This window comes from Neopsephotus bourkii, unplaced genomic scaffold (assembly GCF_033783945.1).
Source record: "Neopsephotus bourkii isolate Nb327-2 ecotype Australia unplaced genomic scaffold, CSIRO-AGI_Nbou_v1 NB_1554, whole genome shotgun sequence".
NCBI classification, from domain to species: Eukaryota; Metazoa; Chordata; class Aves; order Psittaciformes; family Psittacidae; genus Neopsephotus; species Neopsephotus bourkii.
The window spans coordinates 21,153-41,423 of NW_026902030.1; the positions used below are offsets into that span (position 1 = coordinate 21,153).

A 20,271-nucleotide genomic window follows, 5' to 3' on the forward strand; every position below is an offset into this window, starting at 1 on the left:
TAAACCATTTCCTATAAAAATTTGACTAAAGCAAAGATTTAAGGTGGTGTAGTCTGTAATCTTTAGGCATAATTATGTTGGTATACTAAATGAGAAACAGCTTCCTCTGTTCAGTGCACCAAGGTCAGAGGTTCAAACGTTATCTTCAAAGATGTTTACGCATGCTTAACTTAGTCTTGGCTCTGGAGTTATTATCAACCCATTCTTACAAAAATCATCATAGAAATTACCTATAACCATCATGTTTGTTCTTTTGCTGATTAAAACACAACATTTGCTGAGAATTTTCCTTACTAAGGGTCATGGTAACCATTTTGGAACATTATAAGAGATAGTCAAAAGACATTGCTAAGAAGCACCTTGGCTGCCTTGGCCTGCAATATGGTTTCTCTCTCTTGAAAGAAAATGGTCTCACATGCAATCCTATGCACATGACCAAACCATCAAAGCAAAATAAAAAGAGACATGTTAATATGAAAGATAAAATATAATAAATTCATATGAGACACATTATGGCAGTGATGCACACATTGTTTCATTTCTACAGGACTAGGCAGTCAGTGTTCTTTTTCAAGATAGTAGGTGGCCTTTTGTTTTTAGAAAGGTTGAGGAGTACTCTAAGCACATCAGAAGAGCTTTTACAGTTACAAGCAATTTATTGGTTTGCTGGTCCATGTAATAGCTGTTTATTAAGGCATACATTAAGCACTGTAACCTTTAACAAATTACTTATAAGTGTTAATTAATAGAAAACATCCTTTTTGTTAGCATGCTGCCAGCATTGTTAATTTGTTCTCAACATCGTGAAAGGCAGATACCCCCAACAGTCTCATTGCCATTTCTTGGCAAGTAGGAATAACTAGGAATGAATAAGCAGGGTTACATATGAAACATTGATTAGAAGGAAATGATTACCATATGAATTGGGCAATTCTACTGAACTATTAAGGGAAGGTAGTAAGAACAGAATGTTCTGGAGACTCTGCCAGTTGCATTTCCCATGCAGTGCATTAGTAGTATTTGAGTATTAATCCATTCAGTCACCAGAAGAAAAGAGCCGTTGGTGAATAGGCAGGGAAATGTCAAGTTTTACACAAGATGCAGATGTTCTTCATTATGAAGGATACAAAAACTCTGAGAAAAGAGCTCATTAGTAGAGCTGGGTGAATAATTGTTTGCCTGGTTTTGTGGTTAAACCAAAAAACCAGAAGGGGAAAAATGATCAAGCTAAGCAGAAAATTTTGAGGGTTTTGTTGTTGTTGTTGTTGTTTGGTTTTGTTTTTGAGGGAAGAAGAAAGAGAAATTGAATGCAGGCAAGGGAGATAGGGAGAAAGTATCCAAAAGAATGAAAACCTGATCTCTGATCAGCTTTATCTGGTAGCAGTTATACAAGCTTACCTCTCTGAAACAGCTGTTGAGAACAGGTACTTTTCAAGGTAGAATGAACAGGTTATGTCTACAGTCTCAAATCCTCTAAGTTACGTGTCCTGAGACAGCTAGATGTGAGTTTCCTTTTTGGAAGCTATGTAGTCACTAAGCAAGTAGCTGAGAAGCTTCGCAGAAAAGAGCTGTCTGCTTCAGGTGTCACAGGTGCACCTTTTGTCTTTAAACTCAATCCCGAGAAAGCAAGAGCAGACCAGCTGCCATAATGTATGACTGTTTCACAGGTCTTCCTTAGCTTCTCTGTCAACAAGGCAGTGTTAAAAGATTATTTCAATACTTTTTGGTGATACAGTAAACTTTACTGGAAACATCTTGGTAAGGCAAGAACATCAGCTTCTCTTACTTGTGAATCTTTCCACCTTCTTGCTTAAGTGGTGTGCATACTACATTGGCATCTCTGCTCCCCTCCCTTGTGTTAGCAACTGGGACAGGCCCTCACATTCGCAGAACTGTTGAAGTTGGAAAGGACCTTAAGGTCATCTAGCTCCAACCCCTGCCATGGGCAGGGATTCCCAAGGCCCTGTCCAACCTGGCACTGAACACTGTCAGGGATGCAGCATTTACCACTTCTTTGGGCAACCTGTTCCAATGCCTCATCATCCTCAGTAGAGAACTTTGTCTTCCTTAACCTTAAATTCTTCCTAACCTGAACTGCCACTCTTTTAATTTGAACCCATTACCCCTTGTCTTATCGCTACAGTCCCTGATGAAGAATCCCTCTCCAGCATCCATTCTTCTGTAAGATCAAGACACAATTGATTTTTATTGAGGAAAAAGTTAAATAGCATGCTATCAAGCTTTGTTCCCAAAGGCAACGCACTTGCTGTTACAAGCTAATGAATAATGTGAAAAACATTCAGGAATATGATCTTTAGCTGAGAGGACAGATCTGCTTTTTAACACTGTCATATGCTACATTTGGGTATTCCAAACACTTGCTGAATATTTGTAGCAGAAGATGCCCATTAGAGTCTTGTGTCTAGCTTATGCATAAAAAAGTGTGTGTTTGAAGTTTTTTATTAATATATTTGAGGGTTTCATTTTACCCTGAAATTCTAATTTGTAATTGTGAAGAGTTTTGTGAGTTTGATCAGAGATTTGAAATGCTGGATTCTCTCCAACTCCAGAATATAAACTCCAGCATAGAAATGTTTCATGCCAAGAAAAGCAATTTAAACATGAGTAATGAGGGCATATTGTTAACCATTACTCTTTAGAGATGTATTTTTCATTTTTAAAGGCTGTAGAAGCACAGACTATTTTTGGAAGTAACTTTTCCTTTGGTCCCTCTTCAAAACCACAGATCATATATTCTCATTCAGTAAGGAAAGGTGAATACCTTAATTCAAACACCTTGTACAGTAAAAGCTAGACTTTCAAGGGAACTCATGACCAGATTTCTAAGAGTACATTCAGTTTCAGTCCCGAGGTTCAAGAGCATTCAGCTCTCAATAACTTAAGCCTTTTTGAAAATCCAGTTACTTGGTGCCAACATGAGATTTTAGCTATTTGAAATTTTTCATCCAATAGGGACATATCATTCAGTGAAACGCACTGTGTTTGCCAGGCCACTATGTAATATTTGAAATGAAATCCAACGTGTTCATTCATTTGTACTTCCATAAAAAATGCTTTTGTTCTGATTAGATCATCTTAACACTAAGTTAGTAGATTAAGCAACTGTGACTGCTTTTTTGTTACTGAATTACAGAATCAGTAGATGTCAGGAATATAAATGAATGTACTGCTGGCCCTTTACTGAATTCAAATTGATTTTCAGGCAGAACAAAAACTGTCTGAAGGACCATAAACAGAAGATAATAAACCACTGAGAAGAAATACCCAGTGAAATGCCTCAGGGACATGCATTAGGCCTCACACTAATTTATTTTATTTAGATGACAAGGCTGACTTTACAGGACACATTTTCAGCGCTGTGAGACTGTAGACCATTTAACTTCAAATAAAGAAATAGGACTAATGATTAATACGGAAGTTTTACAAAACCAAGGTGTTTGTCACTAGTTTGTGCTGCCAGGCTTCGCTCTATCTCTTCTCACATACAGTAAGTCTTATACGAGGAGCCTTTTTCTATTGTGTCGACACCTACTGCCTGGCCCATTATAACCAGCACTGCCCTAAGAACTGTTTTGCCTTTGTTTTGTTGCTATAGGTGGCCTTACACCAAGATTTGGGTGGTATAGAAGGTCATGTTGCATAATAAGAACAATTTCTTCACAGAGAGGGTGATCAGGTATTGGAACAGGTTGCCCAGGAAAGTAGTTAAATCACCATCCCTGGAAGTGCTCAAAAACAGAGTAGATGAGGCCCTCAGTAATGGTCTTGGCAGTCTCAGGGTAATGGTTCGACTTGATGATCTTAAAAATTTTTTCCAGCCTAGTTGATTCTATGTTTTTATGATTCTATGTGCAATGTGAGTGAAATCCAGCTGAATTTATATATTTGGATCCCTTTTCCCTGCATTCATTAATGTTTTTCTAAGAGGTACAGTGTCATTCACACCAAGCAGGATCGCCTGAGCTACCTGATGAAGCACCTTTAAAATCAAGTTTAATCTGACAGTTTGAAACGCTGTTACAGGATTGCATGTAACATTCATTGGGGAAGAATTCCCACAGTCTTACCAAGGAAATAGTTATTACCACAAACCAGATGTGATGCGCTTCACTGGTATGACCAGTAGAGATTCAGAAAAAAAGGAAACAAAACCAAGATATTTAAACAGACAAACAGTGTACAGTCATCCAAAGGTAACTGAGAGGGGGGTGTAGAAGAACTTACAATACTTCTTCATGCAAACGTATCACACACTAATGTTTCTTTAAAACATAAGTTGGATTCACATCTCTCACAAATGAAATGTCACTATGTCAGTTATCAATAGTTTAAGCAAGATAAATTTACTGCAGTCCATATTGCACTAACTTCTCTGATAAATAAGTCCTGTTTTGTCTTGACATAATTCATCAGTCAGCCCCTGGAAAAGAAAAAAATATTCCACTACAATATTTTTGAAAAAATTTATCACAAATGCCATTTTTCTTTGTAGCAGTTCTAGAAGACTCCTAGCAGTTTGATATGCATTAGAATGCTTTGGTTAGTGGAGATAAAATCTTTTCTATCTGATCTTCTTGATCCTACATCTAAATAATATCCTTTCTTCCATAGTGCTGTAAACTGGTTGTGTATTATCAATGCTCAGTACTTATTCTAATGAGTTGCTTTCATAAGGGAGTCCTGGTCACTGGCCTGCAAGATCAAGGAGAGAGCATGCAGTTACTTAGTTACTATGGGCTATTGTGCTGAAATAATTTTAGAAGAGAACAATCTTTCTAAGAAAAATGCTAGAGTTTAATTCAAACAACTGTGTTTGAACTGTATTAATTGGGCGTTCACTGCATCAATTGCTATGAGTGTGAGAAAGCTCATTAAAAGTGAGATTAATCAGAAGCAATAGCTAATTTGATTAAGAAAGGGTGCTAGTGATTAATATTTATAAACAATTATAATGATTCTTGTATTTTGTTTTAGTCATGCTCCATCTCTTTGAATTCTCTTGAGTAATTATAGACAAACCATCTGAATGGTTTTAAATCTCAGAATGAAAACTTTTTCATGTCTGTGGTCAAATAACAACTCTTATTTTCAGTTTAAAATATACTGGTGATTCCCGTTCTTCTTCTAGTAATTTTGCATAGGCATAATCTACCTATCTCACCATTGCTTCAGATATGAGATGGACCAACAACAACAAAAGGAGCCAGATATTCTCCTAGACCTTCCAGGTCTGATGCTGCGAACATTACTGTTTTTAACCTCAGATATGTGAGTAGTATCCATCAATTCAGAGAGAGTGCAAAATCAAGAGCGGATTAAAGTATTCATTGCACTGAGGTATAAGAACTCTACCATTAATCTGTTTTCCCACTAATCACTTTCTTGTTTGTGCAAAGCAATTAAAGCCAAATGTTTAAAGGAGTTTAGATAGCTGACTTCCACTTCCTTTTTTTTCTCCCTAGCTTATCAGTGTCCAATTTTGCAGCCTGGCAGAAGAATAATTACTTAGTAAGTGTGAGTAAATACTTCTCTGTATGTTCAAATATGGGTTTTGTCCCTAGGGAGGCTTGACTATTGTTTGTTCATTTTTATTTTTTTTAAACCAGCTTATAAAAAATATTCCATCAATCTTTCAATGCCTCCAAGAGGGATATAGAATCCAGGGTAGATGAACTGACTGTGTCACATCCAGTGTAAGAGACTAACTGAGATATGGTATCTCACAGGAGGTTTATAACTGCGATCAATGACGGGATCAATGTCATTGCAGAGGAAGGTGGCAGAATGGTGAATTTTGACATTGTTAAGTTTCAAATTTATCTTGCAGGCTTTTTTACATACTAATGTACATATGAATATATGGGGAAATAAAAGATCATGCAACATGCAAGAAAGGAAATGCTTTAGTATCAGTGTGTTTTGCCTTGTCAGTGTCACTACTGGTGGAATCAGAGCAATCAAAGCTAAGGGAACTCAAAGCTTAGGCAGAAACAAGCAGCATGAAAAATTATCAGTCCATAAGGCAAAAACTTATGAGTTCCTGAAAAAACACATACACGGGCTAAAAGTTTGGCTGAACTCTGCCTTATCTTTTTCACTATTTGACTTTTATTATTCTGCAGTGGTTAAGGTTTGCGTCTGGAGAGTGACAGAAAGTTCTTTCGTGAATGATGAACAAAAAGGCAAACTCTTGCCCTTCTTGGCATTTTTACCAAAGACCTTAAATGTAACTTCCTACCATTAGTTTTTTAATCGTGTTGAACAAGTTCAATATTTTTATTAATAACATATCAGAATTTGAAGGTAAGGATATCTAGTATCACCCTACAGGTTAATTTCTACAAATAAATATTAAATTAAATATTAAATGTAGACTTTACAATATTCAAATATGGCCTATCTGAGGTTGCTTCAAGGCACAGTTCTATTCCACAGGGTTTTTTTTGCATCTTGTTATTATGTTGTTTTCTTTGGAAATATAACAATTAAAAAAAAAAAAAGACACAAACATTTATGAGTGGGATTCCAATTCTGCAGTTGCTACAGAGGTTTAATAGATAGATTCCATATGCCAGATGTTCTTTATGTTGCTTTCAGAGGAAACAAGAAGATCATCAACAAGGCTTATTTGAATCCAATTAACTCTGCAAGTGTGTTAAAAATGATGTTATTACATATAAGGAAGGAGGGTAAAATTCTAGATATTTCTAAAAATAAACTTGGGTAAAAAAATAAGGGATTTAAAGAGTTTAAACTGCTTTTATAAGTTGAAAGAAAGTCAGAAGTGACCTTGTAAACATTTTAATGGAAAGCTGAGTCTAACTCCACCAAAAAAAAAAAAAAAAAAAGGTATTAATTTGTTCACTTGAAGGATATGGCACATTCACACTAGGCAGTAGCTCAAATATTCATTTATCATGTCCCAGTGGATTAAAATCATAGCCTTATAAGACTACACTGCTTTCATCTAATGCTGAGGTAATAAAGGCATGAGTTACGGAGGCAGAATTTTCACCTGAAAAGAATCAGCTGTAGTCTATGCACACATGTTTTGGAAGTTGCTGAAAAATTACGAACTGAGGGCTGATCAGATTTTTGCCATATTCCTGAATCATGATTTATAACAAATAGACCCATACTCTATTAAAAGGTCAAATCAACCTTTTGCTGTGTCATCTGGATGCTTTTGCAATGTCGCAATTATTTTTCTCTTGTTACGTAATTGTTAGTGCCTGAATTCTTGTCAGGTAAACCAGTACTGGGATTGTTGACAGACAATGGCCATGATTCAGCAAAGCATATAAGCCTGTGACTAATGTTAAAGGAATGTTAAGGTTTTGATGCCTCTAGGCTTGCCAGTATAATCATATGTCCAAATTTGTCAATGTTTCTCATGGAGAAGCTAAACAAATACATTTGATTTTGGTGGTTTAAAGTATAGTTAACAAAAAATGAGATTTGGACTCTAATTGACATTTATGTTATTGTGAAATCAACAACCATTTCTAAACATCTTCTCATTTCAATTTATCCACTTGCTGGCAGCTGTGGAATTAATCTTGCTCTCTGAGGCTTAGAACCATCAGAAGAATTAATTTACAGGATTGCTGCAGCAAAGGATTGGAATTATATCTTTTAAACACTATTTGCCAAAAAGCAACTCTGAAAGGAAGTGACAGAAAATTTTAAGCAGAATGGATTATTTACTACCCTGCCTGAATGAACATGATGACTGAGATCCCTGAAATAATACAGAGATCCATTCCTTTTCTATAGAGCAATAAAATAGTAACTTTACACAACAGCTATTACCAAAAGACCCACTTGAACCTCAAGCAAAGCTACACAAACAGACAGAAAAATACACATACCATATACCTTAAAGGTAAATGCATACACTCAGTTTATATATAACTTCTTGCTTTCCTAACAGAGAGCTGATGGGGAAGAAATTATAAGAAGGAAGTCTGTATTAATCCTATAATTTTAGTATCTGAAAACAGTGCCTTAATTTGTGGCAAAACTGTTACAGGCCTCTGTCTCCTCTCCTAAAGTTACAGTTGTGCTCTTGCAGAAATCATGGCCATTGCTTTCTGCCATTTAAGAAGCCTAACAGAACTAGTTCTGCAATTTAGTACAACTGGACAGAAACCTGAACTTGTGTAGACCCTCACTGAAATCATACCTTAGCCTCATTTGTCCACATGAAGTTTCTTTATCTGGATTAAGTAGATGAGATACATAGATAATTGATGTAAAAACTTGAAAAGATGGGTAAAGATTTACCTGACCTCTGAAAGAGAGTAAGTCTTACATTTAAAATTGAAATACATGGTTGACTTTTAACATTCTTTGAAATAATTAAGTAAAAAGCAGAAGTCACCAAATTGTCAAAAGTTGGGACTTCTTTCCCTCCTCCCCTCCTTGAAAAGAAGGAAGTGGTTAAAAGTAGAGGGGAAGAAATATTTGTGAAACTATAGATCATAGTTGTTAGAATCTCTGTTGAATATGAATTTTCAGAGGGAAGTGTGGGGTTTCTTAAATATTTTTGCAAAAACTAAAATTGCATTGAAAACCATATAAACCTATAGTATGTGTGGTTCCACATTACTCTAGTACCAAGGACTTGAAGGCTGTTAATATCCATGTTGTTTTGTAGAACAAGGCTGTTACTTTTTATTCCATAAATATTTGTAGGTGGCAGGCAGTGACTCTACCTAATGGGTATATAGACACATATATCGCATTTTAAGATTCTGTTTTTTGTTTCTGAAGTGCACTGTATACCCTTAGCACTGAAATACAGTAATGCTGCTGTTTACATTTAGGACATAATGCATCCTTCATGAAATACAGATGGTTGGGACAGTGTAACTGTCAGACAAATGATTTCCACATTCCCACTAAACGCAAGTCACGGATGCGGGAGGCTGAATACTAACAGACTGCAACAGGAAGATAACTAACAACTACCTTCACCTACAGTATTACTGCTGGATAAATATTCCTTTTCTGCACTTCAAATATCGACTTAATCAATTTATTTTATTGAGACCTGACACATCTCTCCACTTGGTCAATTACGGAGTATTCCATCAGCTCCCTGGACTAGAAATGAACGTGTCACTAAAATTTCCTATACCATATGCTTACCCTAGAGAGTATGGTCACAGCCTTTTTTAAATACTCCCTTGAAAACTGGCTCCTGATGATGCATGAGGTTTTATTTCTAGAAGGAGATAATTTAATAGGTGTAATTCCTCAGGGGAACATGCAAGAGGGATGGGAGCAGCAAGGCAGAATAAAGCACAGGCTGCTTTTTCCAGGGACGGATATGCATGCCATTAGTAGTGAGTGACTGAGCCGTACAGGTCAGCGTCTCAGCGCGCGAAAAGTTTACCCAGAGGAGTCGCAGCACTCTACTGCATTCGTGGGCTTGCACTGCCACCTGGTGTAGTACTCAATGATTACAGGCTTTGTCCAGCACAGCTTAAAAGGCCTGCAAAAGCACTACGATGGGAAGATGCTATCTATCACAAATGCCGACAGCCGGTTTGGTCATATACGTAAATACGAGTATGTTTAGCAAACAGATACGTAACCAAAATCACTGAGGTAGGTCCGGTGTATGCCTTGTCAGATGAGTGATGGTAACACAAAAGGTACTTCATCTGTCACAGTTGCACAGTGGGCTGACCGGGCTTCAGCGGCCAGGACAGGAGTTAGTACAGGTTACTGGCAGCTTACAGACCTGGGACACCTCAGTCTTTGTATCTGGCTGTGTTTATGTGTCCAGATGACACAGGTTCTGCCAGGGGCAGGTGAGGCAGCCTGCAGCCTCCCACCAATGTGAGGTAGCTCTTCCTAGTCATGCCTTTCCTCAATCAGCAAAGTAAACAAGGAGGAGCTCTGTCTGACATGCCTATGGAGGAAAATCTCATCCCAGAGAACAGGAGGTGACAATTTAATTTCTTAAAGAACAGTTAATTTCTCATCACTTTCAGGGCCTCATGGTATTCATAGATGCTGGCAACATGTAATACCCCAAAGCCTGAGATTCTTGTGCCACTCGTGACGATATCGACACAGCCCTGCGCTCATTAGAGGTTAAAACCTCAAAGATACAGGTAAACCCCGCGGCGGCCCTAGCCTGAGCCCACGGCCTCAGGTCCCCTAGGTACTACACTTCCCATGGTGCCCCGGGGCCACCGCGCTGCACCATTGGCTGGGCCGACAGGAAGGGGCGGTACGGCAGAAGGCCGCGGGGCGGTGCGGGTCTGCGGGGGGCACCCGTCCCAATGGCGGCGCTGAAGTACGCGGGGTTGGAGGACACCGACAGCGAGGAGGAGTTGCCGCCGGGCTGGGAGGAGCGCACCACCCGCGACGGTTGGGTCTATTACGCCAAGTAAGGGAGCGGGTCGAGCCGGCCTCAGCCCCTGACCGCCCGCGCCTTCCCCCTGGAGCAGCATCCGTGCAGCCGCCGCTGCTGCGCCCTCAGCGTGGGGGGCTGGAGGGGCAGGAGCCGTCATTTCCCGCACTGTACCACCGCGGCGAGCTGGGGCTGAGGCAGGGCCAGGGCTGGGTGGCGGGACCGGTCTCTGTGTGACTCGGTTTCCGCGTACTCCGGTCACTCCTGGCTGCGGGGAGCGCTGAGTGTGGGCTGGGCTCTCCCAGCGCCGTCGTCCCGGGCCGAGCCCCACGGGTGCCCGCCGGAGGAGCTGAGGGGAGCGGACAGGCGGGTGTGTGCCGTGCTGACCGCCGCTGGACAGAGCCACAGCTCCCCATCCTCGTGTTGGGAGCACTGCTGAAGCGGCTCTGGCCCCTCCTGGGTGCAGCAGAGAGCTGTCACGCGTCTGCTGCTGTTGCACTTCGCTGAGTGGCTCCGTGGGTAATCATAGAGTGGTTTGGGTTGAAAAGGACCTGAAGTTCATCTATTTCCAACTCCTTGCCACGGGCGGGGACGCCTCACACTAGACCATGTTGCCCAAGACTCCATCCAACCTGGCCTTGAACACTGCCAGGAATGGGGCATTCACAGCTTCCTGGGGCAACCCATTCCAGTGCCTCACCACCCTCACAGTGAAGAACTTATATCTACGTGAACTTCCCCTGTTTAAGTTTAAACCCATTCCTCCTTGTCCTATCACTACAGTCCCTGATAGGTGATTTTTTATACATATGAGTGGTTGAGACTTGCACAATAGTGTAGCTTGCTGAGTTTTTCCTCCTTGTAGGAATAGAGGAGAGAAAGGTATGGTGGAAGTTAAAAGCTATATATGCTCCCCTCCAGCTCTTCAGTATACCACACTTTTGACAAGAGATAAAAATTTGTATTTAGCACCATGTACTCGTGCCAGTCTGAAAATGACCGTGTTCCCAGTGATTACAGAAGGGAATGGACGATAGGGCTGACTAAATTAGTGATGTATATATATATCTATATATATCTATATATATTCTTCTCTCTTGTGGTTTCCTTAGCCATGCTGCTCTTGAAATTTGTTTCAGTCTCTTAAAAATTGCAGGATTTATTCCATCCCACAAAAAGGGGGAAAAGTGTGGTGCATTCTCACCTGTGGTGGGTTGGCATCTTCCTTCCAAGTTCTGCTTTGCTAGCACTGGACAAAATGTTTTATTCTGAACTTTGTAAACGCTACAGATACTCTCTAGGGTTTCATTTTCCTCAGGTCAAACTTCTCTATATTTGCTTGACTTCAAAAGTTCTTTCAGAAAACAATCACTTGTTGAAAGTAACAAACCTACAAAATAATGCTACTGAGAGTAATTTTTACAGAAGCAATTAGTTCAATAGGCCTGTTTTTTAACTGTTACGAAACTTACTCAATTTAGTGACATGGCATTAATATGTTTACTGCCTGACAGTCTTGCCCAGTGTGTCCAAAAAATACTTGACACAAAGAGGTGTTATGCTGCTGCTACCTTTAAAATGAGCTCTATATCTTTGATACCTCTGCATATTCTGGATACTTTTAAAAAATTCTTATCAACAATATGAACTTTAAACCTAGCTGGAATAGGGTTACTTTGGTTTAAGACTTTTTGAGGTCTTTGAGTGAAGTGTGCACACAGTCAAGTAATGAAAGTGGCTGGGAGTGCATTTGTCAAGCTATGGTAGTTTGGTATCTCTCATCAGACAGGAGTAACTTAGGATCTTGTGTCTTTAGCATATGAGTGTCCTGAAGTTCAGGTGCCACTGCAGGTCACACATATGCACTTATTTGATCTCAGCCCATCAGCTGATTCTTGTAATACAGTGTACTGTCATTGTGGGCTAACTATGTGGCTATTGTAAGAAAGAAAATTTGCTTATGTTGTGTGCAAATTGTTGGTACTATATCTGTAGCTATTCAGTAATGCCACTATGTATTTCATACTTAGGCAGCTGTTAATTTGAACACTTTCTCAAGTAATCCCTGATTTTTGGCTATTATTTTAAAATATTTAATAAAAGATAATATCCAACCTGATTTCAGCACTTTGAGTATTTTAAGACTTTGTTTATGTGTACATCATTTTATTAGCCTTTAGTGCAGAAAACCTTAGGATAGAGTGTATTAATTCTCTTAGAGAGATGTAAGTGAATAAAATCTCAGAATTATAAGAGATTATGCCATTATTGCTCATTTTAAATAAATAGTCAAGGCCTTTGGATAAACTTGTTTGTCTAAAGCTGCAGTTGTTCATGTAAAAATCCAGACTTATTTACTTCATAGCTTACAATTCAGTATTATTAGACAAAAGTCGTAAAAAGGTGCTTTTGTGATTTGAAAAATTTCTGAGATTTCTACTAATTTCTGATAAATTTTTTCTTTTTTTTTTTTTTTTTCCGCTTTTTTCTTCCTTTTTCCTGGCAAGGATCACCATCTGTTTGAGAAACTTTCTGAGTCTGTTGATGTTATTTATTCTTTGTTGATGCTATTCTTGAATGACTCTTTTTTATCAAGCAACAAAACTTATATTGGAAGTCAGACGGTTATTTGAATTTTTATAGGCTCCTATGCTCTCTTGTTAGTTATTTTCAGAACTGTGGCAATATGGAAGCCTTCTAACTTCAGTTTTGACCTTTCTTAAACGAGCGATTGTCATGTTTCTTTTTTTTTTGTGTCAGACAAGCCAAATATAAAAAAAAAAAATTGTTACTCTTCACTGTATGAAAAGAAAACCTTTGTAATATATCAGAAGAATTATTAGGCAGTTTTTTAATATCTTAAACTTCGCTTTTCCTACAGCCATCTGGAAGAAAAGACACAATGGGAGCACCCTAAATCTGGGAAGAGGAAACGTGTTGCAGGAGGTTTGTGTTAAGGTTTTGTAAAATGAAATTATGTTACAAACATCAGTTGGAGTTTGTGCAGGAAGTAGATGTCATTCTGGTCTTCTAGTTGGTACTAATCACCTAGGCAAACTGAGCTTGTGAAATACAGCAAAATTACTTCAGTGAAGTTTTACCTATGTGATAATGTCTGTGTAGAGTGATTGTTTTGCAGTTTTATGGCTTTCTTGTATTGCCCCATAAAGCCAAAATACTAATTCCAGGATTGTTTTACTGTGGCTTGTAAAGCATTGATTATTTGAGGCTGGGATTCTCTGATTGCATTCTGATTTCCTGCTGTCCATCAGGTAATATTTATATTTGGATTATATAAGTCAAAGAATATTTCTGGCACAGAGGAAAGTTACATTAGTTTAATTTTATTTTCCCTAACTCACCTGAAAGCTTGTGGCAGATCAGAAGACAGTCAGTGTTGCAGGACACTTCCGAAGGTAAATGACTTCTTAAGGACCTTGGATCCGCGCCTTAAATTAGATCTTCCCAGAAACATTTAGATGTCTTATGTAGGTGTACTGTACTGTTGGCAAGCCATACTTCTTTTGGCATTGGCAATGTGACTATAACTGGAATGTTTTCAGTAGATTTTGAGCCATTTAAATTGTAAATGAATACTCTTCAGCCCCGATCAGAAATACTGGGAATGTTATTTGTTAAGTACTTCTGTAAGGTCTTTTATATAAGAATTTATTTTGTAAAGATTTGTCATTTTTTTTTTCTTTTATCTGTCCTTCCAACTTCATAGACTCATAGAATCATTTAGGTTCGATTTAACATATCCCATACCCACTTGAGAGTTCTGATCTTCCAACTACTGGTATGTGTTACACATAACTTTTTCTACACTTAGTTCAGTGTTTTTGCAATTTACTTTCAGGGATAGCTAAACTGTATGCAGTATAGACATGTGTATGTAGTAGGAAGCAAGCTTACATTTTGCTGGTTTGTGCTGTAACATGGCATAATCTTTATAAATAAGTTTTAGATTATCTCTGTACTTCATATTCTAGTTATTACAGTTGTACCAGACCTCCTGTATGTTGTACTTTTATTAGAGAGCGATTGTGCGTGATTAGGGAAGCAATCCTTCTTTTGAGTGACAATATTCAAGTGCAGCAGGTCATTGCATTGCCTACAGAAATAATGCAGAATTTTGCCACATCTGTCTGAGAAATCACTTCAAATCAGAATATACTTTTAATGCCTGAAAAAAGTTAATATTTTATGCTTCCTAGGTCTGCCATACGGATGGGAGCAGGAAACTGATGAAAATGGACAAGTCTATTTTGTAGAGTAAGTATGTCAAAATGTAGAACGTGGACAAGTAGCACAACTGTGTTTAGTGTTGGGTAGCCTTTTTGAGTTATCACTGACTATCAGCTGGAAAGACAAAGAAATTGATAAATATAATTTCATAATCCATATGCAGAAATTACAGTTGTAGCAGTGTCTAAACTCTCATTTGTATTCTGAATTTTCTCATGTGCATAGAATTACTAATGTGGGGGCTGGAGTGAAGTGACTTGGGTATCCACATCTCAAAATGTGAGCTGTTTATTTGGGGTCATTTTGTTTGTATACCTTTATGGATAAACTCTGTGCTAACTTTAAAAACATATCTAGAACTTCATGGCTGATTATTAACATTGTGGTAGTGCTTTAAAATACAAGATGAAAATTGCTGCAACTATGACTCACTTGCAATGTAAACCATGGAAAGGAAGACAGGGATTGAGCTAGCAAAGGTGTTTGGAAAGGAATGGTCACAGAAGAAGAAAGAGAATTCTGGGAATGTTTCCTTCTGTATCTTTTCAATGATAGGGTCAAAATGGGGTAGTTATCTTAAACTGGCTTGGCAGAATGAAGAATAGTCACAGGCTAAAATAGTAAGTATAGCCTCTCTGTACTATAATTAAGGGCTGAAAGTTGTGGCTTAGTGCTTTTCCTGATAATTGTCTGAAGAAAAACAAAAACTCTGTTTTAGAAAGGTAAGCCTGACCTAAATTGTGCCATTTGCTAAGCTGATATGAAGCTATTTGGTTTTGTTTGCTTGAGGAAGAAGTACTAAACTAAATTTCTCATTGGTATATTGTTTCAAGGGAGTAGTGTAGGCCCCTTTTACAGAGCTCCTAAGAGAACATGATCTTCCCCAATATAATGAGATTTTTCCCTTGACAGAATTCTGCTTTCTGTGTCATGGGTTCATATGAAGTTCAGAACAGCATTGTGAAGTATGTGAATACAGTTATTAATGGACGCTGTTGTAACTGGGAGAATGTTTGATGATAAAGAAAACAACTGGGATCATTTTAACAAAAGGATTTTGGGGAATTTAAGAAATCCACTGGGATTGTACTGATCAGTGGTTGAAATACATTTAAAATCTCAGTGCAGAGTACAGAAGAGTCCAAGCAGTTGAATTTTTATGTTCTTTTGCAGCCACATAAACAAACGGACTACCTACCTTGACCCAAGATTGGCCTTTACAGTTGAGGATAATCCAGTAAAACCTACTACTAGACAAAAATATGATGGAAACAGCACTGCAATGGAAATACTCCAGGGGCGTGATTTGAGTGGCAAAGTGGTTATAATCACAGGAGCAAATTCAGGAATAGGTAGGTTAAGATTACATAAGGTAAATATAGCCATCTTTATCATTCTGGCTACTTTGTTTAAATAGCTGTGTACTTTTGGTGTTCAAACTTAGTTTGCATAATTTCCATATGAAACATATAGTTAGAAAGCTACATTCAGGTTTGTGTACTGCTTTTTAAGAAAGTGTGGAGAATTTGGAGCTTCGAGGAGAGCTGCAGGGAAGACCTCAGGTTCTGAAATGATTGATTCTTATCTAGACAAGTATTGATGGAGGCATTTTACATTACCTAAATATATAGAGGATGCCTGTGAAAGGGACAGGAAGTTTCTTTTTATGGCCTCGGTGTCTAGGACAAGGAGTAAATTTGAATGGTTGTACGGGAATTTAGATAAAGTGTTCATAAAAAACTTTTTAATGCCAGGAAGTAAACTCAGGTAAGAGATTTTCCAAGGAGACCATAGAATTTTTATCTCTGAAAGTATTTCCAGGTCAACTTGCTGATGAACTTGTGTCAGTGCTCTTTCAGAGCAAAAACATTTGTTTATGACCTTTTGAAATCCCCCTTAGTTGTATTTTCCAGTGTGTCCACAAATCTTTTCAGATACTCAGCTTGTTTAGGTATCTGTTACATAGTATTACTTCTATAGTGGGTGAGAAATTCTAATTAGCTGCTTTTCTTATGCTTTATAGCAAAGCTTTGGTGTTTATGGGCTCCACCTTTCTTCTCAGAAGGCAGGATTTCTTCTCCAACTTAATTTTCTAGGCTGTTTGAAGTTTCAGTCAGCAATCTGCACAGGATAGGTCTTTTTCTGTGGCTTAGATTTGTGGAGGAGCCACAAATATCAGAACACTGGTGTGGTTTGGTGTTAGATTTGATCTTTTTTTTTTTAATGAAGGGATCTACCTAAATCTTAGGTAACTGTTATTCTTGTGTTCCCTTTTGTGCTTTGGGTTTTTCTTTGTGATAAGATTATATCAATATTGAACAAGTCCTTTTGCAAAATATTTGGGGTCTTTTTAGTGCCGGATCTTGACTTAAGTGCATTTATAAGGACATAGCAAAACCTTGGAGACATTCTGGAAAAGGGGTTAATAGCAGGACTTGCCACTCCAAATCCTCTTGGTCTTTCCCTCTGAAATATTTTAGGGAGTGTTATCCCACAGGAGTCAGATAAAAAACTTAGAGCTTTATTGTGGCTTGGTATTTAGGCATTAAAAGCATGCAGCCTGCTGTCATTGCATGATATGCTACTACAGATTGGTGTTACAGTTAGGGCAGCAACTGTTGTACTTACCTGTCTCAATGAGGAATTTGTTTTCTAGTAAGGTGCACGTTCCAGATTCTTGATACAGGATGTCTTTACATTACATCCAGCAGGACAATTTGCTTTGTATGCAACTGTGTAGTCTCAGCACACATAAGAATTACCTGGACTCAAGTGATTTGCCTTCAGCAGGAGAAGGCTGCCATTCAGACTTGCTGAGTGAGCTGAAAGTGTTTCATAAATGGCAAAAGATTATTCCAAGATGTATAATTCTTTTTTCAAGATTTCCCCCTCCCCCTGTTTTTCCCTTAGTTTATAATCTGAATTCATCATAAGTGAGAAAGCAATGTCCTTGCACCAGATAATTTTTGCTTGTGACATGTATGCACAGATATATGTATACATGCACATATATACTTTCTTGATTTCTGTTAGTAGGTGAGAGCACGATATCACTTACGGTCAGAAGCACGCTAAGAAGAGTGGGAGCATTAGTGAAATAGAACTTGGGCTTGTGCTGCTGTATGAGGTTAAGGCATAAGGAATCCAAAACGATAAAGATGATGTAGTAAATACATGATGAAGGTGTTATTGCCTATAGTCCCAGGCTTTGTGTCTGATACTAGTTGCCATGGAGTGTGAATTAAGGCAGTCGTAGGGTTTATGTTTCTGATAAATGCTATGCCCTTTTCTGTCCTATCTCAAAGGGTTTCTGACAGAGGATATAATACGAACTGAGCTGGTGCCAGTTGTGACTTTTGATTGACATGTTTGATGGAGAAAAACAAGGTTCAGATTCCTTGGTGTTGTGTGAAGGGAATACTTCCTCTTTGGGGTTGGCTAATAGTCTTCTTGTCCCATTAATTGGCAGAATTTCAGGTTCTCTTGGAGCTCTGTTGTCTTGAGTCCTTAAAATGTATCAGGCTTAGCTTTCTTAACCGTGCTTTGTGACTCTTGGCAAACTGCTTTGAGCATGTCAGTGTCATGTAATGGATTGCGATGTAGAGATCCCTGTGAACTTTAATATGCTTACACAATTCTTTGGGACACTGTGGAAATACTAATTAGCTAGCCTAGGTGGAGTCCTACCAGTTAGAAGCTTATTCCCCAGTTATTTTAGGAGTGATCCACTTTGTGTAGTTGATAGTCCTTTTAATCAATCTGTGTATTTTTGAGCTAATAAGTCCTTCCCTGAGTATTTTGAGAGGTAAAGAATTACTGTGTTTTCAGAAAACTTAACATGCTTTCTTCAGGAATCACATGTAAATATTTCCCAGGAAATACTGCTGTCCAGTAAGTAGAAAGTGATCAAAAAATAAAGTATTACTTGTTGAGCATTTGTGCTTAATAATGTAAGAAAAATAATTACCCAACCCTTTAATGGTTTAATGGTTGTCAAAATTGGTTTGAATAACATACTTGAAACTAACTTTATGGTATAGATTTTTTTTTATCCTTTTTTTTTTTGTTTGTTTGTTTGTTGACAGATTTTTCATTTTGAGATGGGAAGGGCAAAGATCAAGGTGTAAGTTGGTAGACTGTGGTCTATCAAAATGCAGAAAAGTTGAAGTTAAAGTTTGGAAAATGCTGAGAATCCCTTGAAAGATGGATGAACATAGTTTTGCTTTGTTTTGTTGTGGGTTTTTTTTTTTTCAAGTCATCTATGTATACTGCTTGAAGATAGGAAAGTTAAAACCAGATCAACGAAGATGGAATGATACGTTAATTTACTTCATTTGTGAATCTAATACGGGAAATCCAGCATATCTTGCCAGTTGAAAAATCTCAACTTCTGAAAAATAGAGGTGCTTGCTTAATTTCAGAGGCAATACTTTGAATGACTTCAGCAGTGATAAGAGTTCTGGTGGTATCACACCTACTGGCCTCTCCATTGTTAACTTCATTGCCATTAATGTCTCTTAACATCTCTGTAGAATGTGGAGACTGTCTGCCATGCGGTGTTTGTTTTTTTTCATTTTTGATTAGGAATGTGAACTGCAAGAATCTCTTAGATTATATACCCACTTTCTTAACTCAGTCCTTAAAACTGCTGCAAAAAGCATGTGTGTGAGGAAAGTTAAGTACTAAAAAAACCCCGTGTTTATAAACACTTCATTAGTTTTCATTAGCAACATGGCAAAGGTTAATGTTCTTAAAATGTAAAGAGAGCATAGCAGATCAAGAATAATTCATAAAATGATTTTTTTTTTTTCCTTTGGAAGCTTTTTCTTCTGACAATGCAGTCCAGCTGTTCTTTGGATCTTTTTCTCATCTATTTTTTAAAGCTCAATCAAAAGTCTAGTCTGAGAATCACATTAGAAGTTGAGGTAACTCTCGTGCACAGTAAAGCAGCAAGTAAAAAGAAGCAAGACAGACTTAACTGCAGTTGTATTGTGTCAATCCTTGTGGTTTTAAAAACTCATTCTTCTGTGTTTAAACATGTGTAGTGTAAATTGTCAATTTGTTAGCTTCAAGTCAGAAAGACTTAGTCCACTATGAGGAGCGGAAGATAGTGTGCAATTCTGTGTGATCGTTGTGTTTCTGTTTTAGAGGTTTCAATGTCAGGTTAAAGTGAAAATACTCTCCTAGCATGCTTGGGCGAATGAAGTCGTATTTTCTAACTTTTCCACTAGAGGGCTGTGGTGCTCTTTGAATATACTAAACAAAAGCGACCTGGTGCTTTTCCTGGTTTTAGTAAATGCTCCTGTAATTTTGTTGTTTGTGTTCTTAATTGTTAGGGCTAGAATTCGAAATTTTAAAAAGCATGTCATCTGTTCATCTAGGTATAATTTTATAAAGGGAAGTGGTACTTTCAACTGCATGTGTAAGCAATCTCCCCAAGTCAAACAATTATAAAAGAATTTATTACTTGTTCTTAATATTAGGGAGACAGATGTGTAGCTAATGTGATCTTCTATGACTTGTATAAATATTGCTATCTGTTTTTAAGATTCATACATCTGTATGACCTTGAAACTACAATGTGTTCTCTCGTCTGGTGCAGTTGCATCTAACCTATTGTGACTGTTAGACTA

At 38.0% G+C, this 20,271-nt stretch overlaps 1 protein-coding gene across 2 annotated transcripts in view; it reads left to right on the top strand.

Moving 5' to 3' along the window:
* The first annotated feature begins 10,258 nt into the window (after positions 1-10,258).
* Positions 10,259-20,271, top strand: part of LOC133221789 (WW domain-containing oxidoreductase) — a 31,241-nt gene continuing 21,228 nt past the window's right edge. For both annotated transcript variants that reach the window (XM_061370960.1, XM_061370961.1), the window contains exons 1-4: positions 10,259-10,426; positions 13,272-13,336; positions 14,608-14,665; positions 15,812-15,990. In XM_061370960.1, coding sequence (XP_061226944.1) covers positions 10,320-10,426; positions 13,272-13,336; positions 14,608-14,665; positions 15,812-15,990 — 409 coding nt within the window. In that variant the 5' untranslated portion in view covers positions 10,259-10,319. The remainder of the gene's footprint in view (positions 10,427-13,271; positions 13,337-14,607; positions 14,666-15,811; positions 15,991-20,271) is intronic.